This window comes from Neltuma alba, unplaced genomic scaffold, assembly GCF_004799145.2.
Source record: "Neltuma alba isolate B1F8T4 unplaced genomic scaffold, ASM479914v2 tig00012083_pilon, whole genome shotgun sequence".
NCBI classification, from domain to species: domain Eukaryota; kingdom Viridiplantae; phylum Streptophyta; class Magnoliopsida; order Fabales; family Fabaceae; genus Neltuma; species Neltuma alba.
In genome coordinates this window covers 42,404-66,143 of record NW_021636642.1, presented here as the reverse complement: position 1 = coordinate 66,143, position 23,740 = coordinate 42,404, and the positions used below count along the sequence as shown (strand labels likewise).

The 23,740-nt window shown below is 35.4% G+C and overlaps 2 protein-coding genes across 6 annotated transcripts; one reads left to right on the top strand and one right to left on the bottom strand.

The window, feature by feature from the left end:
* Positions 1-6,538: 6,538 nt before the first annotated feature.
* On the top strand, positions 6,539-10,615 carry LOC114722158 (probable aquaporin NIP5-1). Its single transcript, XM_028908114.1, has 4 exons — positions 6,539-7,443; positions 9,661-10,086; positions 10,198-10,259; positions 10,369-10,615. Exons 1-4 carry the CDS (start codon positions 7,243-7,245, stop codon positions 10,562-10,564), a joined length of 885 nt encoding a protein of 294 aa, XP_028763947.1. The 5' UTR covers positions 6,539-7,242; the 3' UTR covers positions 10,565-10,615.
* A 2,426-nt stretch (positions 10,616-13,041) lies between these two features.
* Positions 13,042-23,558, bottom strand: LOC114722134 (protein GIGANTEA). Of its 5 annotated transcripts, none has more exons than XM_028908075.1 (15): positions 23,389-23,558; positions 22,551-22,768; positions 21,071-21,142; positions 20,846-20,900; positions 20,584-20,726; positions 20,094-20,368; positions 19,366-19,421; positions 17,921-18,161; positions 17,679-17,829; positions 17,021-17,230; positions 15,409-16,932; positions 15,091-15,159; positions 14,596-14,814; positions 13,963-14,055; positions 13,176-13,475 (listed from the first exon to the last, which is right to left on the bottom strand). In XM_028908075.1, exons 2-15 carry the CDS (start codon positions 22,635-22,637, stop codon positions 13,176-13,178), a joined length of 3,495 nt encoding a protein of 1,164 aa, XP_028763908.1. In that variant the 5' UTR covers positions 22,638-22,768; positions 23,389-23,558. The 5 variants fall into 5 exon arrangements, with proteins under 5 accessions (XP_028763909.1, XP_028763910.1, XP_028763908.1 ...); XM_028908073.1 differs by having other exon boundaries at positions 22,551-22,734; XM_028908074.1 differs by having other exon boundaries at positions 22,551-22,731.
* Between the last annotated feature and the right edge of the window lie 182 nt (positions 23,559-23,740).

The window sequence follows — 23,740 nt, the reverse complement described above, 5'->3', positions numbered from 1 at the left end:
TAGGAAAGGAAGGGAGAAAATTAAGAAAAATACTTAAAGTGTTTTAAAAAAAAAAATCATATTAACTAATTTAACTAACATTTTTAATCTGCTTAAATTAGTTAACTAGTTCTTACATTAACTAGCAAAGTAGTATAACATATTAATTGGGTATAAAAATAATTTGAACACAGCTTAAGATATTGAGGTCGCTGGGGAAGAATGCAATGCGGAGGATCTTGCGGCCTTGTCTATCTTTATCTTTCATATTGAAGACCTCCAATCTGAGAACCAATTCTTCTTGTTCGAGCTCAGAGATGGGTGGAAATTTCCGTTCATATTGCTCGTAGTTCTTGAAGCGGTGTGGAAGAGAATTGAAAACAGCGTGTTTGGAAGTGATTACGAAGGTGGGAAATATGATAATTAAAGGATGGGAAGCAGAGCCAGGGAGAGGACAAACAAGAAGACGGTAAGAAAAAGGAAAAAAACAAGTGAAAAAAAGAGGGCCAAGTTTTTTAGGTTTAATTGAGGGCAATCTAGTAATTATAAATTTACATTTTAGTTTTTGGTCCATTAAAATAATTAGAATTTTTCAGATCCTTTTCAATAAATTTTATTTTTTCTTGGTCCTTCTCCCTAATTTTCCCTAAGGTTTAAGTAAGTTTGTGGATATTACGAAAATGCTATCCATCTAGTTTGTTTGTCTTGTTGCATCTAATAAACTGAATCTAAGAACGTCTCTTCATGTTATAGGTATAGAAAAAGTATATGGGTTTATGGTAACTAATTTTCTATTTGCTGCAAAAAGGTGATCTCATGGAATGCAGTCTTCCCATGAAGCTACAGGAAAAAGACGACCCTCCTTCCCTTCCGGATCCCAACCGTTTTACCAGGAAGGTCAACATTCGTGGTGAAGATCCGGAAAATGGTCCCTAACATGGTCGTGGAAGAGGAATCTGAGCATGAAGTCATGCACACTCCTGAAGCTCAACCACGATGCAGATTGATCTATTGTAACAAGTCTCCTTCTTTCCGCCACAAACTTCGGAAAAAAAAGCTGAAGATGATGAGGATGAACTGGTAGTTCCTGAAGAGGACTACGTACGCAATCATCAAGACTAGTCTCGTACCATCGATTACCTTGGCTGAAAAATCCATGAGATTCTGAATGGAAAGCATGAAATTTGCAGCAGTTGTGAATATGCTGCCTATAGGAAGCCGCATTAGGTACCAAGAAAACCATAGGACCAAGCTTACGACGCTCTGGAAGCCCTCTGGTCCATTTGAGATTTCCGACATTGAAGGTGGACTGCATGGGTCATACGAGGTCACTGCCTCACAATTCATCGTTGGACTCCTGAGTTCTCTCCTCAGAATCTCAAGATCACTCGAATCATTGGCTGGATCATGTTACTAGGCCTGCCAGCTAAATACTATTATTTCCGATTCTTAACATAAAAGCTAGTTTAACTTTTAATTTGGTTCTAAATATAAAACCTCAATTCACTTCGTCTTTCATATTTATTAATTTTTTTTCAAAGTAATTCTTGTAATAGTTACACATGTTAAATGTTTAATCAAATAATAGTTTTAGCTAATACATGATTAGTAAAGATATTTTAGAAAAGACAACACCTAATTATTATAAATAACTAACTCAACAAACTTCTTTAATCTACTCAAATTAGTCAACTAGCTAGCTCTTATATTAAGAACCAAAAGTAGTATAAAGAAAAACATGATCGGATAGCAGCTATTGACAAAGTGCTGGGAGAGGCCATCAGAATGGATTACAACATTGGAGCTGGAGATAGAGGTAAGTTTACTAGAATATCTTGCCAACTAATTCAGAACGTGGTCGTCGCCGTATGCCTACTGATGCTTCTTGTGTCTTGTGCGTCCTCTCATCCTTAGATATATGATGTTCATCAATCGCCATAGCGTGTTTCTCATTCTTGCCTAACGACATAGTTGTTCTGTCCTTTTCTTTTGTTGAGTACACTTGCAGGACCTTGTAACAAGTCTTTTGATTTTCCTTTTTGCTACAATATCCGCTTGTATAGTGTTTCTGGAGTAATCCAATTTCCTTTCCCTTCACAGAACAAAAGAAAAGATATATATATTGGTTTTAATCAATTGAATCTGCATCAGAACCTTTCGTATAATTTGTCCTTGTTTCATTGGAAGTTTAATGGAGAATCCGTCAACAAAGAGTATTACTCTAGACCTTCCATTTCGGCAAAATTTATAAAGATTTGATTTCTCATACCATCTAAAATTTCATCTGCATCTGCTGCTGTGAGAATTTCACACTATTTATTAGGTGAGTTAATGGTGATATAGACTCCTTCCAACTTAAACATAACCACTTGCTTAAATAGCGAAAACTTTTATTACTAGCTAAATTATTTTAAATTTAGATTCACACAATTTCAATCACAAGTTAATTGACTTAAATAAAATCCATCATTCTCCTCTACTTTTAAACTAACAAATTGATATTCGTGAAAAAAATAAACAAATTGATTTATCCCTGTTAAATCCATTATTAAATTGAGTTCTGCCACCTAGATTATCATTAAGGCTATTGGCAAAATAATTTATTCTAAAGTTTGGTAGAATAGTCTAGAAAACTTCAGCATTTTGATTTGTTAAATGAAAGCTAGCTGTTATTTTAGTGTAAATTAAGTGAATGCCAAATCAAATAAAGGCTCCACATTTGATGCCTCTCTTTGATTCTTATATTTAAAATAGTCCCACTTTCCTCTTTCTATTAAGTATTAACCTCTCTTCTTCCCTTTTTTTTTCCCCTATAATTTTTTTATTTAGTGGCTCACGGTTGATTTCAGCACTTCAGTTTCATTGCCGTACGTTTTGAGTTAATTAAATACGGCTGAGGTCCACGTCATTAATTGGTCAGAAAAATCATATCATAAATAATGAAAAGTACAGTAACTTACCAAGTGGGGTGTCACACAATCTTCTTTTTTTCCCTTATGTGCATATATATATATGACGTAGCTGGAAACATGCTCTCCAACCTTTATCCTCGTCTTCAAGGCCAAAAGAATCAAGGTTTGGTTTGAGTCTATATATAAGTAATTATTACATATTTATTATGCTTAACTAATTTAAATTATTTTCTTAAATTACATAATCTAATTAAAAGGATCTTCTAAAAAGAATAGATCAATGAGTAATACAAAACCAAAGGGAGTAGGGAGTATATGCTTGGAGGAAATCAGGAAAATGCTTTAATCAATGTTGGCCCAGCTGTGATATATGGTTAGTTTATTTTAATTACCTCTCGGTCCACCTCTAAAACAAATAATAATAATTCATTAGTTTCTAAATCCGCCATTGATGATCCCTTAAAATGAGGGAGGAACGTGCGGAGAAATGTGACCTTTAAAGCAGCAATAATAATTGCTTTTGTTTTTTTTAATCAAAGCAATAATAATTGCTTATGCAATACAAAAGAGGTCCCATGCTTATCTCCACCTCAAATCCTATATAATACATTGAATTCTCATAAATAATAAATTATGGTACTTTGAAAAAAGGATACTCTTTATGTAATTACAAGCTACACCCTGTCATAGTGATATGTACAATTTATATAATATTAATAATAACAAAAATAGAATTAAGATATTGGAGAAGTTCAACGGCCCGCGTATAAGCCATCACATTAGGAAAATTAAGATATTTACTTTTCTCCTTTTATTTTTTTAATATTATCTTCTTCTGTCGAAGGTGTACGGCTCTTAGTATTAAAAAAGGAGGTCGAGAAAAACAGAACGTGACAAGAACGATGGAAGAATTGAGATGCTTCAGTCTACATGATCCTTAATTCTTTGGTCTTATTTATAAATTATTTCTATCATATTTTATATAGATAAAAAAACTCTTAAATTTTGTTAACTCGTATTTAGAATTTAACAATTTTCTAATTTTATTCTTATTTAGTATATATTATACCTGATTAGAACAAAGTCAACATGATATTAAATGAAGAGTAAAATTATATATTTATATAAAAATTTTCTCTTTCTATCCTCTTCTTTCAGAGGAGTATATAATATACGCATGGGTTATCCTATACTTTTGATTTAAATCTTCATATATACACACACACATATATTATTTTTAATAATCCATGCATTTATACGAATTAATTTGATGGTGGCAAGTTGAATCCTTATCCCACCGGATTTTACTGTTAAACGCCAAACCGCCAGTAGCACGTCGTCGCTTCTTAATTTCATTTTCAAGCCTTTCACTCTCATAATTTTGCCCAAAGGTACAAATTTTCTCTTTTTTTTTTTTTTAACCTATGGACTGAATTTAGAAAGATACATTGCTAAATTGCTATTTTGATTGTTAATGAATATGAAATTCATTCACAGGGTCCCTAACTAAAGAACAGTTTAAAAGGTCCTATAGAATTCAATTTTCTATTTAAATTATGTCCACTCTTTTTTTCCTTGGTTCCATAAATTTGTAGTATGTATGTGCATGCACGGTGTTTAGCTTAAATAAATAAAGTCAACTAATTTCACAGCTAAATTTACATTAAGCTTAAAGTGTATTTATAGTCATTAATGTTAACACTTTTAGTCTTACTTAACATTAAATGAAACTAATTTTGTTAACATATAACTAAAAATACACATTATAAATTTAAGGGATTAAACTGAAACTTGAAACTTGAAGTAAAACTTAAGTAACCAATTATGTATATACACACACACTTTAGCGCTAATTTCACAATATGAAGGAGTGAAATCAATGACCATAATAAAGTGTTGCTTAGGAATTAAAAGTATGTCACTAACTTGCATGTTGCTAATAAGGAGGGGCAAGATTGGGAAAAAAATAAAGTATGATGACGATGATGATAAAAGGGTATTCCCACGTCAAATTATATACTCCTCCGGTCCTTAATATAAGACCCATTTAACTAATTTGATTAGATTAAGGAAGTTAGGTAAGTTAGTTAATTATAATAAAAGTGACACATTTTTCCTAAAACATCACAATCATCTTTTTTAATACCCCTCTCCTTCTTCTATTTGATTATGGTTGAGGGAGTATCTATAGGGGTAATTTAGAGAAAATTGATAAATATGAGAAATGAGTCTTATATTTAGGACAAAAACCAACTCAAGAATTGGGTTCTATATTAAGGACCGGAGGAGAAGATATATTTTCTATTTATGTATATAGAAAAGACAATGCATAGAACGTACGTTGGGAATGAATTTCTGGATTCAACACAAACATCATTATAAATCAAACAAAACTACTATTGCTAAATGGGGGAAGGCACTCTCTGTATTATTGTAGTGCTTCTAAAATTGACAGATTAAAGATTTGGTACCATCCAAAGAGGGAGAATTGAAGCAGGACAGTCTTTGACTTTTTTTAATTCAAGGAATAGTATTTCTATTGGTGGGTTGGTCTATTATTGAAGCTGCTAGTCGCCGACTCGTCGCTTTCTCTCTCAACTCTCATCATTTCCCAACCTTCACCCACTAGCTCAACTTCATTTCCCCTGCTCTTTCCTTCTTCTTCCCTTCTTTCTTTTTTGCCAACTCCTTCTTTCCTTCATTAATCATCAAAACAAACAAAAATATACTCGTCTTATCCTATTCATAAGTCACTTCTAATATGTTTTACACAAATCAATAAAAACTTTAAATTTCATTAACTCTCATTTAAAATTCAACTTTCTAACTTTATTCTTATTTAATTTACATTATACCTTGTGTTAACAAAACCAATACGACAATAAATGACAGGTAAAATGTATATTTATATAAAATTTCTCTTAGCACCCTATAAATAGGACTCGGGGAGTATCATTTATGAATAATGGAAGAGAGGATTATCTGGGAAGAAACCTTGGCAATAATAAATACATTTAGAAAGAGTTCACAATATAACCTAGGACATGCATTTTAGTTTTTTTTTTTTTTTGGAAAAAAGTAAAGTCCATATGTGGGATATTTTTATAAAGCTAGCTAGCTGATTTCAAGGGCTCTTCAAACATATTCTCTTTTATCTGTCGAGATTTCCTAGCCTAATGACGCCAAAGTGTCTTTCTTAAAGTCTTATTCTCCATGAAGAGTATAATTAGTGTATAAATTATGGCGAAAAAACATGGTCTCTTATGTCCTATTTATAATATATTTGAAATGAAGAATAATTTGTTGTCATTTTTATCATGATTTTTTCATTTTTCCTATATTCAATATTAAGGTGGAAAAGTGAAAACCTTGTTGAGAATACCGGTAATTTAAAAAAGCGTGTGTTAATAAATTTTAAGATTTCTCCTGATATTTATAGTATAAACTAATCATTCAACTCTCCAACAAAAAGAAGAAAGTATGAATTAAGAAACATATAAAAGGTATGGGCAACGGCAAATGAGTTGATATATTGGTATATAATAATGAATAATTGAGGGAGGCTTTGACATTTTTTAATGCATAAAATAATCCAAGTGCTCGACCTTGATTCGTGTATCACACAAGCTTGTCACCGACTGGCTTTCTCTCTCCTCCCCTATAATATAATCATCTTCCCCAACCCCTCTTTCTCTCTCACGCTGACCTCTCTGTGATCATCTCTCTTCTGCTTGCTTTTGCTTTTTGTCTGCACAACCATCTTCCATCTCCATAGCCAACCTACCTTCCTCCATCTTCACAAGCTTTCTCTTATTCCTTCCCCCATCTGCACACATCACGCTCATGCATGATGCACCTTCGATTCTTTCTGTTTCTCTCTTAGCTTAAGCTTCATTCTAAGTTCATAACTCTGGATCCTTTCTCTCCTTCTGTTCCTTAGACAAACTTCTATAAAAGCCTCCCAATTATGTAACTTCAGTCTCATCCTCTTTCAATCCCCACTCAAAAAACCAAAAAAAAAAAAAGTTTGATTTTTAGGCTTATCATTATGAATATCCTCCTGCAATTCCACAGCTGAGTTTCTGATCAAGCTTTTCAATCTGGGTCCGCTGTTCTGTCTCATTATTCCTTAGAAAACACATTTACAAAAACCTTCCAATTATGTAACTGTAGCCTTTCATTTCTTCCACACTCCCAAAAAAAACAAAAAAAAAAAAGTTACTGCGTTTAATCTTCGAGTTTGAAAAATGAAGTAGCATTCGCTTAATTGGGCATATATCCTTTTTTTTCCTTTTTTAATCTGCATCAATTTGGTCGAGTTTCCTTGCTTTTATAGAAAACAGAAAAACAAATGGCGGAATCGGAGATGGGGACGCCGACGGCAGCGTCGGCACCTGCGACGCCGGGGACTCCGGCGCCGCTTTTCACGTCGCTGCACGTGGACTCTCTGTCATACGACCGGAACTCAATGCCGAGGTGCCAGTGTTTGCCAACAAAGAGCCACACCTGCTTCGCTGATTTCTCTGTCCCCGATGTGTCTCTTACGCGCAAGGTATGTTTCTACAAACATTTTAAATCACTCTAAAAACCATCTTCTAATTTTTTTTTTCTTTAGCATTCCAATCATCTTGTAAATTGAAAGTAATTAAGTCTCCCGTATATTTTTCGGTTCTAAGTATAGGTCGTCTTCTTTTTCTTTTTTTTTATCTATAAATCGTTTAGGGGGTTACTGATATTTTTTTTCTAAATATTACCCCAGTTATAATTTATTAAATGAAGACTGATAGAGCATTTTAAAAATAATTCATTTTCTGACAACGTTAATAAATTAGCTATTTTTTTGTTAGTTTTGGAGAGATAGAAGTGGCTCAAAATATCAATCATGAGTAGTAATCTATGAAAAGTCAAAGTGTTCATACGTAACATGTAATGCATAAACCCGTGTGTGTTTCTGTCCCAAAAAAAAAAAAAAACCCGTGTGTTTGTTTCTATGTAGTTTGCATATTGATATACTGATGATATGATTTTTTTTTTTTTTGCCAACGTTATATTGATAATTTGATATAGGTTAGGACATATATGCAAAAATGACTTGTTATAAATTTACTAATATTTCATATATTAATATATTGATTGATATTAATATTAATATTATAAAAGATTATTGATATTAAGTTGTTTAAGATTGGTATATTGATTTATGTTATTATTTTTTAGTTACTCTTAAACAGAATTAAGTTAATGCTCTGTCTTTTTGCCTTTTTTTTTTTTTTTTGAAAAATCATTCATTCAGACTTTAACAATGGGCGGCATCCTCATTATCCGAAGCCAGCCATGACCTCACTCTGACTTTTTTTTTTCAAAAAATCATTTTCTAACATTTTCATTTACTACTTATGGCCTTCAATGCATTGCCTTTTATCTTTTCCCACAGTACCCTCTTTAATTCTATATATAAGATACAATTTTTAAATAGGTATAATTTTATTTACAACATATATACTTAAAGAATACCTAAAATTTTAGCCGATCTTTTTTATTTTTCTCCTCATTAGTTACATGTCATCATATCAATTAATTTATACAGGACTAGAAAGAGTATATAAAGTATCTACATTTTATAAATGCATGCAATTTGTTTATATAATTTGTTAACCATTTCGTTAAAGAGAAAAATACAACAAATTAAATATGATCGATCTTATGCCACAATTAAATGTGTAATTAACCATTGAAACATTTTTAAATTTAATTTTATAATCTCTTTTGTTTATGAGGGAACAAATAATTAAGTTTGACACTTGATATGTCAAGTTTACCCACCACTCTCTTGTGATTAAAAAAATATTAATTATTCATATAAATAAAAACAGCGAGTAGGAAGAAAACAAAGCGGGAACACAATATTATCAACCATACCAAATGGTTGGAGTTCAGTTCATAAGGATGAGATTCTCTCAATAATACAAAGTGCTATCAAATAATAGAAAATCTAATGACTTAAACGTTGCGTTATATTGCGAGTTGAGTGGGGTTTGTTCTGTTGACAAACGCATATCTTTAAAGACTTTTATTGTTCTCCTCTTCAAACTGTGTCACATGCAAGCCTTTTTTATAAATATAAATAGAAAGTCGTCGCAATTTGATTTTGCTTTATAACCTTCTGTGGTTAGTGTCTGTCATTAAAAATTTAAAAAAGATAAAATACCAACATTACTTTGATATATTGCTTTTGGGAAAATCCAAAAAAATACCTCTTAAATTTTAAAATCCCAAATCAATAATTACTGCAAAAATATGTTGTTATTTGCTTTTTAAATATAGTCAATTGTTTTTAAAGTGTAATAAATAAAACTGACTGGGAATTCTGAAATTCAAGAGGTAGTTTTTTAGGATTTTTTTTTATTGTTTTTCAGTAACATCTAATATTCTAATCTTATTTATAATGTATCTAATACTTTAATGTTGTTTTGCTAATGTATCCGTCTCCAGCATCTCTAATATTATTATTTTTTATTCTTTAATTACATCAAGGATTTCAATTTTTTATGGTTTATGTGTTGATGCAATTTAAGTAAATAAGAGTGATGGAAAAAACTAGAAAAAACATCGTAATGTTAATGCAAGTGAAGGATAACCTTAAATGCTACTCTACGCATTAAAGAAAAAAGAAGAAGAAGAAAAGACATTTATTGTCACGTTGGTTAAATCATGTGCTACAAAGTCAAATGCATGACAACCACTGAGAGTGGAGTTAGCAAAATGGCAGATCGGAGCAGAGTTTGTGGGCACCTTCTTACTGATGTTTGCGGCGTCGGCGGGTCCCATCCTGAACCAGAAATACAACGGAGCTGAGAGCCTGTTGGGCAACGCAGCCTGTGCCGGCTTAGGTGTCATGATCATAATCTTGTCCACCGGCCACATCTCCGGCGCTCACCTCAACCCTTCCCTCACCATCGCCTTCGCAGCCTTCCGCCACTTCCCCTGGATCCATGTCCCCGCCTACGTCGCCGCTCAGGTCTCTGCGTCCATCTGCGCCTCCTTCGCCCTCAAGGGCATCTTCCATCCTTTCATGTCCGGCGGCGTTACGATTCCTTCCGTGAGTACTACAGTCAGCCAGGCTTTTGCTCTCGAGTTCCTTATTACTTTCAATCTCCTCTTCGTCGTCACTGCCGTTGCCACTGATACTCGCGCTGTAAGTTCTTCCTGATCCATTCTTTATAATCATACTCTTTTCTCTGGCTGAATCCGCCACTCTGTTCACGTAATAACTTGAAGCGTTTGTTTAATATATCCACGGCGGTAGGTTGGGGAATTGGCTGGGATTGCTGTCGGAGCCACGGTGTTGCTCAACATTCTCATATCTGGGTTAGCATCTATCTTTCTATTATTATCTTCTCATCTTTGTATTGCTTATAAATCATGTCGTCTTAAAGTGATGAAGTTGATTGGCTGTGTGTGTACGTACGATTGGTAGGCCGGCGAGTGGCGGTTCAATGAACCCGGTTCGCACCTTGGGTCCGGCCGTGGCAGCGGGGAATTACAAGCACCTATGGATATATCTGATTGCGCCCACCCTCGGAGCTCTGGCCGGTGCCGGTGTTTATACTCTCGTCAAGCTCCGCGACAACGAGGCTGAGCCACCACGTCAGGTTCGGAGCTTCCGTCGCTAGACAGCTAGCCACGCTGCTTCAGCACCTCACAGTGGTTACTGTAAGATATAAATTAAAGAAAGATAAATAAGCCTGCGGGGATTTCGTTCCCATAAGCAGACATGTTTGAACAAAAAACTTGTGTTGTTTGGTTTGTGTTTTGTGTGTTATGGTTTGATTGGTTTGATGATTATGCCTTTGTCTTGGAATGCTGTGAACCAGAAGTGACGACTGTGTTTGTAAACTAAATAAATGTACGTTTAAAATTATAATGTGTGTGTGGAAACTGTATGTTGTATAGTTCGATGGTGATTAATTTGGTTGTTTTCTTTTATGATTAAAAAAAAAATGCATGGATCAAACTGCAATAATCAAATTAGAGATTCAGGAGCCACTGGCCTTGGATTCCATTTGCCCATTTCTCACTCACTTTGGATGCAGCTTTGAGGATAGCTGTTTGACAGGGGTTCTTCTCGACGACTTTCCAACAACAACATATACAATGATAATACCATTTCCACGATCAAACATATACCAAGCACTAAGGCTTATATCATTATTATATCAATTATATATATCCGCATTATATATAATTACGTACAATATATGAATAATAAATGACACATAAAATAGAAAATTCACAACATAACAATCAAGATTCTTGAGTCTTTGGACTTCTTCTTTGGAAATCACTTGACAACAACCAGGGTCGGTGGCAAGAAGCTCACTGGCTTGAAGACAACCTTTCCGCTCCTTTTACCATTCACTCCCCTCCATCTCTTCATCTCACTATGATACATTAACTTTAAACCGTTAAAATTTAATATCCTATAAAAAATATAAAATATAAAAAATATTTTGATAGAAGCATAACTATTTACATCAAATTTTAGTAATTTAAATTTATTTACATATATTTTTTGCTATTTGATATCAAAATAATATTTTTTTACTGTTCAAAGTTGAACTTAGAATGAAAAAGTGTGCCGTGTGGGAAAGTGGAGAGACATATATATCATAAACTGGCAAACCAGTCCAGTTCGATAGAATTCAAGGAAAAGTGAGATAAAGTTTACTCGTCTATAAAATTCTGCCATTAATCTTCTTCACAGAAGAAATGAGCAGAGAGAGAGAGAGAGAGATAAGTGGATAAAACGGAACCTCTTGCTCACGTCAAGATCGGCCTTCCTACAGCAAATGTTGGCGAATCGACTGGTAATATCTTTAATGGAGGCAAGTGCGAACTGAATCGACATTACAGATGGAAACGCAAACAGTACGTGTTATTACCATCGTTGTGTAACTCTAAAGTAATTGTCCGAAACCGCAGATAAGAAGACTGATTCCTGCCGAAGCTCCTTGCGGTGTGTTGTAGGATTTGAAGTGCTACCGCTAGCGACAACTCGCTAGGGTTTTACGCTTAAGATCACAGTGAACTGACGATTTCACCCTTTAACAGGGCTCCATTGCAATGGCAGGATCCGAGAATGTGGCCCATGGACTGTATCCACCCGTGGTCTGGGCTCCATTGTTGGGCTATATGTGCAAATTGAAGCATCTGCAGAAGGCATATTAACGGTTTTTCTGAAGCGAACTACAAGTAGAAGATAAGGCCAACCGAGCTTGGTCATTAAATTGGAAGTCTTTTTTTTGTCCCCCTAAAGATGATACAAAATCATTAAAAATGGTTTGGTCATATAAAAAGAAGGCTAATAGAGGCTTTAGTAAGGCAGGATAAGCATGAGGTCTTTTCTCATAAAAATAGATGCGAGAGACCAAGAAAGCCATTTAAAGAAGTCATTAATCAAGATCTGTAGGGTACTGATTTATTGGTAGAATTGGTCTAGGACAGAGCACAATAATACCATGCAATTTCATATATTCAACTCCTAAGAGTGGGACAATGAGGCTTTCATTGTTGTTCTTTAATTTTTTTTGTTTTACAATTTTTATGTAAGTTTTTATTTGATAATTTTGTTTTACAATTTTTATATAAGTCTTTATTTGATAATAAAAAGAAATTTTTGACAAAAAAAAATCAATACATACAAATTATATACACAGAAGATACTTCGTAAAAATCATTTATCTTTTTTTTCTGTGAAAAAATGAGGGCCTAACTCCAGCCAATTAATAAACACTAGTTTAGATAGATCGCACACGTTAACTTTTACGTACAAGACGTGTTACCCTTAGTCGTATTTATTATATTACCTACAAACAACGCTACTAAATAATTAAAGCCGATGATGTTAGGGAATAGAAACCGAGATTAATTGGGTACCTTTACAAGAGTGAAATTTCAGAATTTAAATAAAAAGAAAAATAAATTCCATCACTCTCTATAAACTCGTACGAATTCTAAAAGATCCTTGCACCTAGGATTTCAGCCTTTGTAAGAGTGCCATCTGCAAGGGAAAGCCTGATGTCTCAACCATCCATGGAAGCTACACCCATACATTCAATTTCTCTGCATGTCATACTCAGCCATAAGAAAATTGGAACCATTAATAGCAGAATGGAAAGTTGTTTATTAGCAAACCCATTTGTTTCAGACTAAAAACAATATATGTTCCTACAACTCTTTGGAAAATAAAAAGCTCACATAATCCAAGTCTTTATGGTTTTCAATTCATAGGGAAATAGTACAGCCTAGTTCTTTTGCAGCAGTGTCAAGAAAATTAATAGACATTCCATTTGACAGTCGTCTGCGGGCTTCCCACGTCAAGCATTTTTCTAGATCAGCCTGCCAATCAATAACATCCGAGTTGTAGTAGTCATAGTGGCGTTTGTGGATACCATTAATACGAGGTGGTTTAGGAGTCGGTCTGATTGAACCAGCATGCAGAATGTCACGGAGAACCGATGTGCTTAGAGCACGGACATGTGCACTTGGATGAGAAAGGCAACGGATAGTAGCCGGTAGGCGACACTGCATGTGGTTGCACAAGCAAATCAGTCTACAATTCTAGAGGGGTTTCCAAAAGATAAACCAAATTATTCACGTCAGTACACTCAATACATGAACTCCTAAGCTTTACTTGAATCAGCAATTACCGAGAAATTTTCTGATCAACTCATTCCACAGAAGGCATAGAGAAAAAAAATCCTACAGGATTCATTTTTTATTTGCTGGGATTCATTTATTTTAATTATATATATTGTAAATTTCGTTCCATGTTTAGGTCCTCGATGTCAAGTCTCTAACCATGCACAAAATGGATGCACAAAGGGTAAAACATCAAAAATCAAATCCAAATCTAATTATTGAACTAAAACTATCAGGATTAAAAATGTACAAGTAAACCTATATTTAATAAGTTGCCTCCTTATCCGAAATCAAATGGGTAATGTTTATTTAGCTTTTACGAAATTCATTCAGCGGAGGAGTTGAAAAGGTGGATAATAAGTTTGTCTACCTTTAACATGTTTGAAAGGCCATCAGCCACCGCACATCCTGATTCTCCCAACTCCAGCACCGGCTGAACTGCTCTAGCTGCTGCTTCCAATAGCTGGCCATTTAGATTAGAAGTTTATACATGAATATCAGTGAAGACTGGATTAAATTGAAAACATATGAAATATTAAACATAGGGCTCAGAAACTTTGAACTAAGAGATCATCATTGAGTACACACCTAACACTTAATTTACAAGAATTTATCTCCATGCATAATGCATCCCAATCAACAGCATGTAATACAAAACAAAAAAGACTAGTACTTCTACCTCTCAAAAGAAATCCCAAAAAAATAAAGCTTCAAAATTCATAATTTCATGCATAGGTGCCACGAGAGAAAAAAGGACATGCCTTTATGCAAAAGTAAAAACATATGACTGCTAGGGGTACTAGAAAATATAAGTGAGTTAATATAAATATTTTCAACTTAAAATATGGAATTAATGAATTAATAATGACAATACACTATTAAGTAAATGCTTCAACACAGTTTTATTCTGATGTAGGCATCAGAAAGGTCGAGGTTGAGTTTAAACGATGGTATGGAAATACTGCAGGACTCATTCAAAACAAAAACTTGTGTGAAATGCTACCTCCAGCTGTGGTAAAGTGCAGGCTTCACCATCAACAAGCATGCCATCTGTGGCTCGTAGAAGTAAATCTGATGCACTCGCCACAATCACCAATGATTCTACCCTGTCATGGTTCCTCATGAGTTCCACTATCAATTTTACAATCCTCTGGTTGATTCTCCACATCTTCTGACCGAGGTCATCATCTTTTGCAATCCAAGGCTGCAACTCTCTGTCCGCCTGACAAGAAACAAACCAAGGGAAGTGACTAAACAAATTGGAAAAAAGACAATACTTGAAAAAATAGAAGCTTTCAATATTTGTTTGATGACATCTTCACTGTTAGATGTATAAGCCTTCGAAACAAGCTAAGCTAGTGTCATGAGTTTAGAGACAGTAAAGCTGAAATTTTTAGTATTCAAGAAACGGTGACAATAGCTTAAATAGACTACTTGTCAGAGCCAGTGGCTAAAGTAAGTTTAAGTAATTAGTTCATAAAAAGACAAAAATTTGGACCTGGAGAACAACGGCTGTAGCAGCTTTTGATGGCGATGCTGAAACAACGTTACATAATGCATCAACAACCTACATTTGATCCATATGCAATGGTCAGTTAATGAACCTTTTTAAGGCAAAAATATGGGCGTAAACCAGATATGTAGACACAGACATCCACACAAATACATATACATATTTTTAGCTAAAATTCATGTGTCTAAATTAGATGTATCTTTGTTTCATTTATATAGCCCATCAATTGTATGTTACTCAATTTGGAATACTTAAAACAAAATACTCATTCTTAAATAGAATTTTTCATTATACTTAGAATACCTGTCTCCATCCTTGTTGGGCAGAAGTGCTCTCTGCACACGGTTGAGTCTCAGGAGATGCAATCAACTTGTGCCATAGCAGTGAAACTACAGAGAAACACAGTTCTTGTTTCTCTGCCAGCATTGATCTTAGTAAAATTTGGGCACTGCAATTAAACCCTATATGCCTGTCCCTTGTGAGGAAGTTGGCTAGATCAGAAGCATCCAATGGAAAACTTGCGATGCTGTTGCCCAAGGCATGACCAGATGCTTCATTTGAATATGAAGTTTTCTCAGATTCACAATCAGGTTTAGTAATAGCTGAAACCTCAGAAGGCGAGACAGATGTCTGCTCAGTAGTACAGTAGCCACTTTTTTCAGTTTGAAAACAAACAAGGGAATCTTTCCAACTAGGTGTAAGGATTAAATTTGCTTCCAATGGCTCTGCCTTGTTAACGATAGATGCAACAGCTTTGCTGTGAATGTCTATAAGGCTGTACAAAGATGATGCTCTGGAGTGAATTTCATTGTCCCATTTGCAACGCCTCAAAACTGATAGGGCATGCATGCAAGCTTTTGACTGTCTAAATAGTTCGGAAACATGGGCAGCAACCATAGCAGCTGCAACGATCTCATTTGAGCTGTAACTCCAGGACGTGCCAACAGAAGATGGCTTCAATGAAAACAGTGCCTCCAAAATTGCTAAAATTCTGTGAGTGTGGCGTATTGCTGAATCTATGCCATTCTGTAACTCATGTGGAGATCCATTTATCTTAACAGGGTTAATTGTATCTCCTACATTGTTGGAGATTGAACGACCACTACCTCGTGAAATCAGAGGAAATAACTGAAGCTCGCAAGCAAGTGCACAAACTGCAGCCAGAACATAAGAATCAAATGCTGCCACAGGCCCCTGTTTTTTCAATTTCTTATGTTTTTCTTCTCTCTGGTTTTCAGACATTGCCTCTACGTCTTCAACCATTTCTTCAGCCAAATAACTATCTTCACCTCTTGGTTTCTTGCTTCCGTTGAATTGAGCTTCGTGACTGAGGCAGACGGTCAAGACTACAAAAAGGAGGCGTGAAGCAAGCTCTACAGATGCGCATGATTCCAAAAAGAGTGAATGAACCATAGTACGAAGTTCAGCCACAGCAAGGTTTTTGGAGGAAGACCCCAAGCTAGAGAGGTACCTAGTTCTGTTCTGCTTTCTAATAGACTCTGATGGAAATGTCCTCTGAAGAATAGCTTCCACTGTAGCAACAAATATTTTCATGAGACATGCTTCAGATGGACTTCCACGAGGGAGATATTCCAGAACCTTAACTAGGGGTATGTACAAATTCCATGATAGTAATGGAGGTTGCAATGGGGTTGCAACTATAATTTCTGGAAGATCAACAGCTGAGGAGCTTAAAGGAATCAAGCCATAAGCAGCTTCCCATATGGTACAGATTCTCCATTCAACCTCAGGACCATGGGCACATAGCATTGATGCAATGCCTTGGGCAGTAGCCTCAATGGTGGCTTCAGCAGCAGGAACTTCTATCTGAACGAGTATCATATACTCCATTAAGCTAAGGAACATATCTGCGTTACCGAAGAAAAATATGTAGCTAGTAGTGATGGAACAGTACCTGCTTTCTGTAGGATGATGTATACCCTCCCAACGGTTCATGCTGAACTTCAAACCCATCAACCTGCCTCAGCGGAGGAAATAGTAATGCTGGCTGTGAAAGAATGCGGAAAAGCAAAGCAGCTGCAGTATCAGCAGCTATGCCAGCTCTCATAGACATAGCAGTCCCTATAGCACGCAAGAAATGCAAATGCATCCAATTTCTAGGAAGCTGCATTGACATATAAATAAAATAAAACATCAGTGAACTGTATTTTAAATCCTTAACAAAGCCACCAGGAAAATCTCCAAAAGAGCACCATAGAATGGCATCAGGAGTAAGTAACCCCAATGCAATGCACATACCAAGTGTACAATGGATTTTTTTTTTTCAATAGATAATGATGAGTAAATCATTAACTAAAATAATTTTACATATGCTACAAGTACTATAAATGTAGTACTTTTCTACAAGCACTTTGACCCTATAACGCATATTTGAGATTTCTTCTGGGTATTAATAGCATGTGCAGAGTGATGGTTGTCTATGACTCATAAAGATGTTGATGAACACCATAAAATGAGAATTGTGTGTATTATAAAATTATGCTGAATAAAGATGGCCACCTTGGCATCATAATATAAGCTTTGGTATACACGTACAATAATATACAGCTTACCCTTATTCCAGATGCATAATCTTCAGCAGCTCGAAGGAGTTCCACAAGCTGCACCGCGGCATCAAGTGCATCTGGAGCCCATGATGGTGGGGCTTCTAGAAGTCCAAGAAGAAGTCTTTGTGTGGCACTTGGAGTAGCAACGGCATAATATCTAAATGAATTAGAAATGAACATTTACTCAGGAAGATGAACTCAATTAAAAAAAAATTAATAAACAATACAGTAGATGAGTTCAAAATGACCTATGAAATAATCGTGCATATGGTTCAAGAGCTGGTAATCCTGCAACTAGGTGCTCATCCAAAGCTGTCGTGGGAGGAGGAAGCAAAAGTGCAGGGACGGCGACTGCTGTTAAAGTAGCAGTTTCATAGCGAGCAACTTCATCATCACAAACACTTAATATAACACCAGCACCATTGGCAACGGCCCACCTAGGAGTTGAAGGCATGAGCTGAGGATGCTTTCCAGAACCACCGGAAGAAGCTATGAGAAAAAGAAAAATTACAATGACCTTAGAACAAATCTTCGAAGAACTTCAATAATGTATTAAGATCATATGTATAAGCACCAAGATAATATCAAATTCTCGGAGAAATGTGTCATTATCACATGATTTCCTCATCTTTTCTTCTTTTTAATTAACTTTCTATTTTCCAAATTAGGTGACTGTAATCTTCCCTGTGTTTCAGTTTTTATAAGCTTTTAGAAAGAGTTATTTTGGTTTTTTGAATTCAGTGAATTATGGCATCATTTAGAAGATCCTTTCTTCTCAACTTCACCGTAGATGCATGTTCTTCCACTGCAATGAAAAACAAGATGGACATTATTCTCAACGTTGAAATAATTACACATAGGATCAGATCAAGCACATGCCTGAACCTCAGAGGGTGAGCAAACGCAGGGAGCAGATGTATCAGGCATAGTTAGGTGATATTTTCATCTATCTCACGCTCTTCTCAGCTGGATAAGGAACGGTGGTGTTGATGTTGAAGTAAGGACTTGTGTGGAGTATGGAATTTGTCTTGTTGAAGAATCTAAGAATTGAGGAAGAAAGGACAACCCTAATAAACTGGGCAATTTGGCCAAAAATGGTAGGCTAGTGGCAAACTCAAGCAAATGGAACCAATCCTATATCATTTGTTTGGCAACGTAGGGAAGTTAAAAAAATTTCCAAAAAGAAAAAAGCCTACATCACACTTTTTTTTTTTTTTATCTTTTAGACGTTTGATCCTCGAGAACAGGGATCATTTATAGGTTAAGGGTAATTAGGAACCTAAAAAAAGGGTGATTTGGGAATTTGCTAGGAAACTTATCCGGCCATTTTAGTATAAATAGGGGACGGTTAGACATGTAATGGTGTGAATTGAATAGTATTTTGGCGTTTTGTTTTCTTCAGGCTTTGGCCATGTATCACAACCAGGACCTCAAAACTTGGTCTTGTCATCCCTAAGCTCTTACATTAGGGCCAAAATTCAAGTTCAGTCAAAAGAGTAGTTTAGCAAATTTATTGTTAGAGTAGTTGGAATGTAGTTTAATAACACAAGATAAAATTAAACCAAGTTAACTACTGTTGAAATAAAAAAATGCCTGAAGTATTTTTGTGTGATTGCCAGATCACAGGACACAACATTGTATCGAGCCATTATAACAACAGCACTCTATATTAATGAATCAGGACTAAATTTACCAGTTATAGGGGGCTTGAGTTCTCCCGCAGCATATTTACCCATAACTCCACTGCACCTGTTGATACATGAAAGTATCCGTCAATTCAAGGAGAAGTATACTTAGTGTCTAACCCACAACAGTAAATAATTGTTATATGCAAAGAAAAAAAAGAAAAATCAGTTAACAAAAGTTATTTATCATAATTATGATACATGACCGTCACTTATTCTCCATTCAAGGGGAGCAACGACCTAGGAAAGATTCAGAATGTCAACAATTCGATCTTCCTTCTTCAGACAAATCAAATATATTTAATAATTTGGTGGCCCTAAACGATGAAATTCACGGAAAAAAGAAGATATTTAATGAACTGGAACACTTGCTAATTGAAAGCAGGTTCCTACTAACATAAAAAACAGATGATAAACTACAGAACTCATATATAGTTTTTGGATGAAGGATAGGTGATCATAATCCCAGGTTATATTATATCCTTTTATAGGCCCCTTGAAGCTGAATCACTTGTCTCAGAATTCCTGCCATACTTCAATAAATTATGCACACTACTAGACCAAGATAAGGTTATCAAAAAATACAGCAATGAAAACAGTGTTGAGAGAGTTACGTTATGATTTAGAAGTCAATCATTTTAGGAGGAAAAGCCAAAAATAGATTAACCATACCATCAGCCCAAACCAAAAGAAGAACCAAAATATTCATCTCTATGTTGAACTAAAATATACCCACCACCGGAAATAGTCACTTCTGATGCCCAGAGGTGCAGCCAGCAAAATATCAGTTATCCAAGGAGACAAGGGCCTTATAGGTTTCCTCTCCAGTTGTGTCAAACAACTACGGTCAAGTTTCCCATCAACAGAATTACTTGTTGTTGCATGGCTACCGCTCATGCTTCTTTCTGTTTCGCTGCACTGTCTCTCCGTTTTGAATATGGGACGATTATAATGAGTTAAAATTCTCAAAATTTCACCACATGCCAGAGCCCATTGCTCTGAATATTCATTCTGCCAAATTGCGGGAAAAAAAACAATATAAAATTATTGATTGGGAACATCTCTGCAGAATGCAGATGCCTTAAGCAATAGGAAACTGAAACAAAATGGATATTCTAAATCATAAAATTGAAACCATGAATCACAATGCTTATAATGAACAAGACATATGTCCTGTTTCATTGAATCTGGTGAATAAAATGAGAACATCAGCCAAGGGATTTTACCTCACTTGTTGGGGAGACTAAGGAAATGAAAGAAGCAAATGGAGGGCTAGTCTTATCATAGGCTAGAGTCCCATCAATAACACATGAAATAATCGGAAGCACAACCGCATGACCATGCTCAGGATGATGAAGGACGAAAGTTGCTGAATGAAATGTCAATACATAGGAAGTTGTTATGCATGAAACAAAAGCAAGTTCATTGTCAAAATATTTTCTTTGAATCAGCCACAGCATAAACTAACATGGGTTAAAGCATAAATACCCAGAACGTCATCAAATAGCAGCATCTCCCTCGAAGGATACCGGTTCCGGATTAACTGCCAAGGTCATACAGATTACTGAGCAAGTGAACAACATTTGATACAACTCTTGTATGAAAAAAGAAAAAAAAAATCAAAATCTCAATGATTTTAAAATAAGACTAATTTGTGAATATATCTCTTGAAATTTAAAATATTGTCCATAAATGAAGGCGTATGCACCAAACCTCAGCAATGTCATCAGGGAATTGTTCTGACGTGAACTGACCAAAGAACTCAACATAGGCAGCAATTTGATCCTAGGACAACATTAAAGTATGTCATAAGAAACAAAGATATGGAATAACAATTATGAGCTTTTGATATGAAAGAAGATATGATAAACCGTGAACATAGACTAGGGAACACTTATTCACAAAATGATTATGCCGCTATCTGACGTCTAAAGCATGGAGTAAATAGATATCCAATAATCTTTCACATGAAAAAATTACTAACAAAAAACTTATGAATTTAGCAGAAAAATAGATGAGAAACTACATAAAGAAAAGATTGCAAAATCATTTTCCAGTTCCAAGCAATCTCACAGCTTAGCCTGTATCAGTTTAAAGACTTCCTAATTATATTTCCACACAAACCCACCTCCACTCTGCATAATTCAATTTTTCAGACGTTCTAGACTTTCCTGTTGCAGTATCCTCTGCAATTAGGCATTTTATCTCCAAATTTCCCAGGTTAGTAACTTGGGGCTAGCTGAAGTAGCTGTGGGTTAGGACACAAAGTTGCATGTTTAATTCTCCTATGGTACTAAAAGATTTTGTCCGGTTAAATATAGCCAGTTGTGTGATCTACTGTTGATGCAACACTTCCCAAAGTCAAAACCTTCATACAGCTATGTACATAAAAAGGAAAACGCTTAACAATAACATACCCAACTAGATTGTAGGGCCCGTGCTTAGCATGGAATCTGAGGTCAACTGCACTATTCATGACTCAAATAGTACAGCTCCCAATAAATTATATCGTATATATTGATGAACTGATTTGCTTCTAAAGATTTCCACTTAATGACGATGTTTTGATTAACTCCAGCCTTCAGTGCATAGAGCATCAACGACATAAGAGAATCCTGATGAGGAAAAATAACTAGATTGTCGGATTGTGCTTTGCATGAAGCTTGAAGCAAGTCACCCTATTCATGGCTTATTAACAATGCAACTTCCTATAAATTTTATGTTATACACGGATACTCATAGTCAAAATTAGTAATTTGAAAAGTAATTTCCTGGCATAATTTTGTATTTACTTTGTATTATATTCAAGTTGAAACAAAGTTCATTTCTCGCGCTGTATTTACTTCATAATTCGTTCTCATAGCTTAAGAATTTTGAATATCAAACTTTGAGAAGCATAAGGTGCCAAATTTTAAAGAAAAGTTACTGTCTTTTACTTCTCCCAGAAAAAAAGCGACCACAAAAAGGAACACGTGGATGGTTCTCTACACAACTGGAAGTCCTGAAAATCCTCTTCCATTCTTCTCCATTTAATGCTTGAGAACGACTAAAATACATGCTTCATATTGAATGTTGGAATTTTATTCACAACCATCGTAGTATAAACCGCTAGAAATATTTCTCACCGAAATCCAGAAGTGACTGTCAAACATAAATTAGAACATTTCTAATAAAGACTCGAAGTAATAGGTACCTTTTTTTGTTGACCGTCTCGTGGGGGAGGCCAGAACAACGAGGAAAACTGAAGACGGTCAATCCACCTTTCACTGGAAGCAGCCATGGAAGAGGAAATACTTCTGATACCAGAACCAATAACCCAGGATCCGGCCAACCGGCTACCAATCAAGGATCAAGATATCGTAGTTTAACATTCCCTGCTAGAAAAGCCCACAGATATTTGTACCTCAGTACCTAATAAGAAAAACAAATCAATCAAGCATCGCGAATCGCCATGCTTTTCCATTTTTTTCATCCTCCTGTAAACTAAACAGAAGAAATTATTTAGTAAAAACGCAACCAAGTGCATCTCCCAGAAAATCGCAGCAGTTTCCTGCAAAAGTAGATTTCAGTAGCCTGATTCTTCTGCACTTATAAACCACCGATCAAAAAGTTTTACAATTTACAGGAGATTTTTTAGTCTCTTTTATTTCCCAAATAGAGAAAGTAAATAATCTGGGAATTTTTAAAAAAAAAAACAAAAAATACAAGAAGAATCAGAGGTATGAAATGGAACAGTCCGACAAAACAACAAGCAGATCTTAGGGAAATAATACAACTGGAAAAAAAAAAAGAAAAGAAAATGATAATGAATCCTCCTGGAGAATTACAACTGTTTCTTCAGAACCACACAGTTCAGCAGCCAGCCAAAAAGATGGAATTTAAAGAAAACAATCACTCAAATATCTAAGAACATAAATGAAGGGAAATCAAACCAATATAAGAAAACGGCATCAACATCAAAAATAAGCAAGAGAACAGCTAAATCTGACCACAAAATGCGGCAGCAGAACAATTCCCAAAAAAATCCGCACCTTAAACTTTGTAAATACAGGACCAATTGATTAACAAACTAATTGCTCTGATTTGGAGGGTGATATGCTAAAACGCGCAAAAATGGGAGTCGTTAACTCGTATAACCAAAATATTTGGTGCATGGGTTGGGAAGATTAGAGAGGTGGCGGAGGTTTTACTGAGAGGGGGGGAAGAGATTGGGAAGATCTTTAGGAGCTCTAAGAAGCCAGGATTGTGAGCTGACGTGGCGATGATATTTTCCTCTCGCCTCACAGGCCGGGTGTCACGTCACGTTTGTCTACAGTACCGTCCATGCATTGATCTATTCATGCTCCATTCTCCATTCACATGCATGTATTTGATTCACTGTCT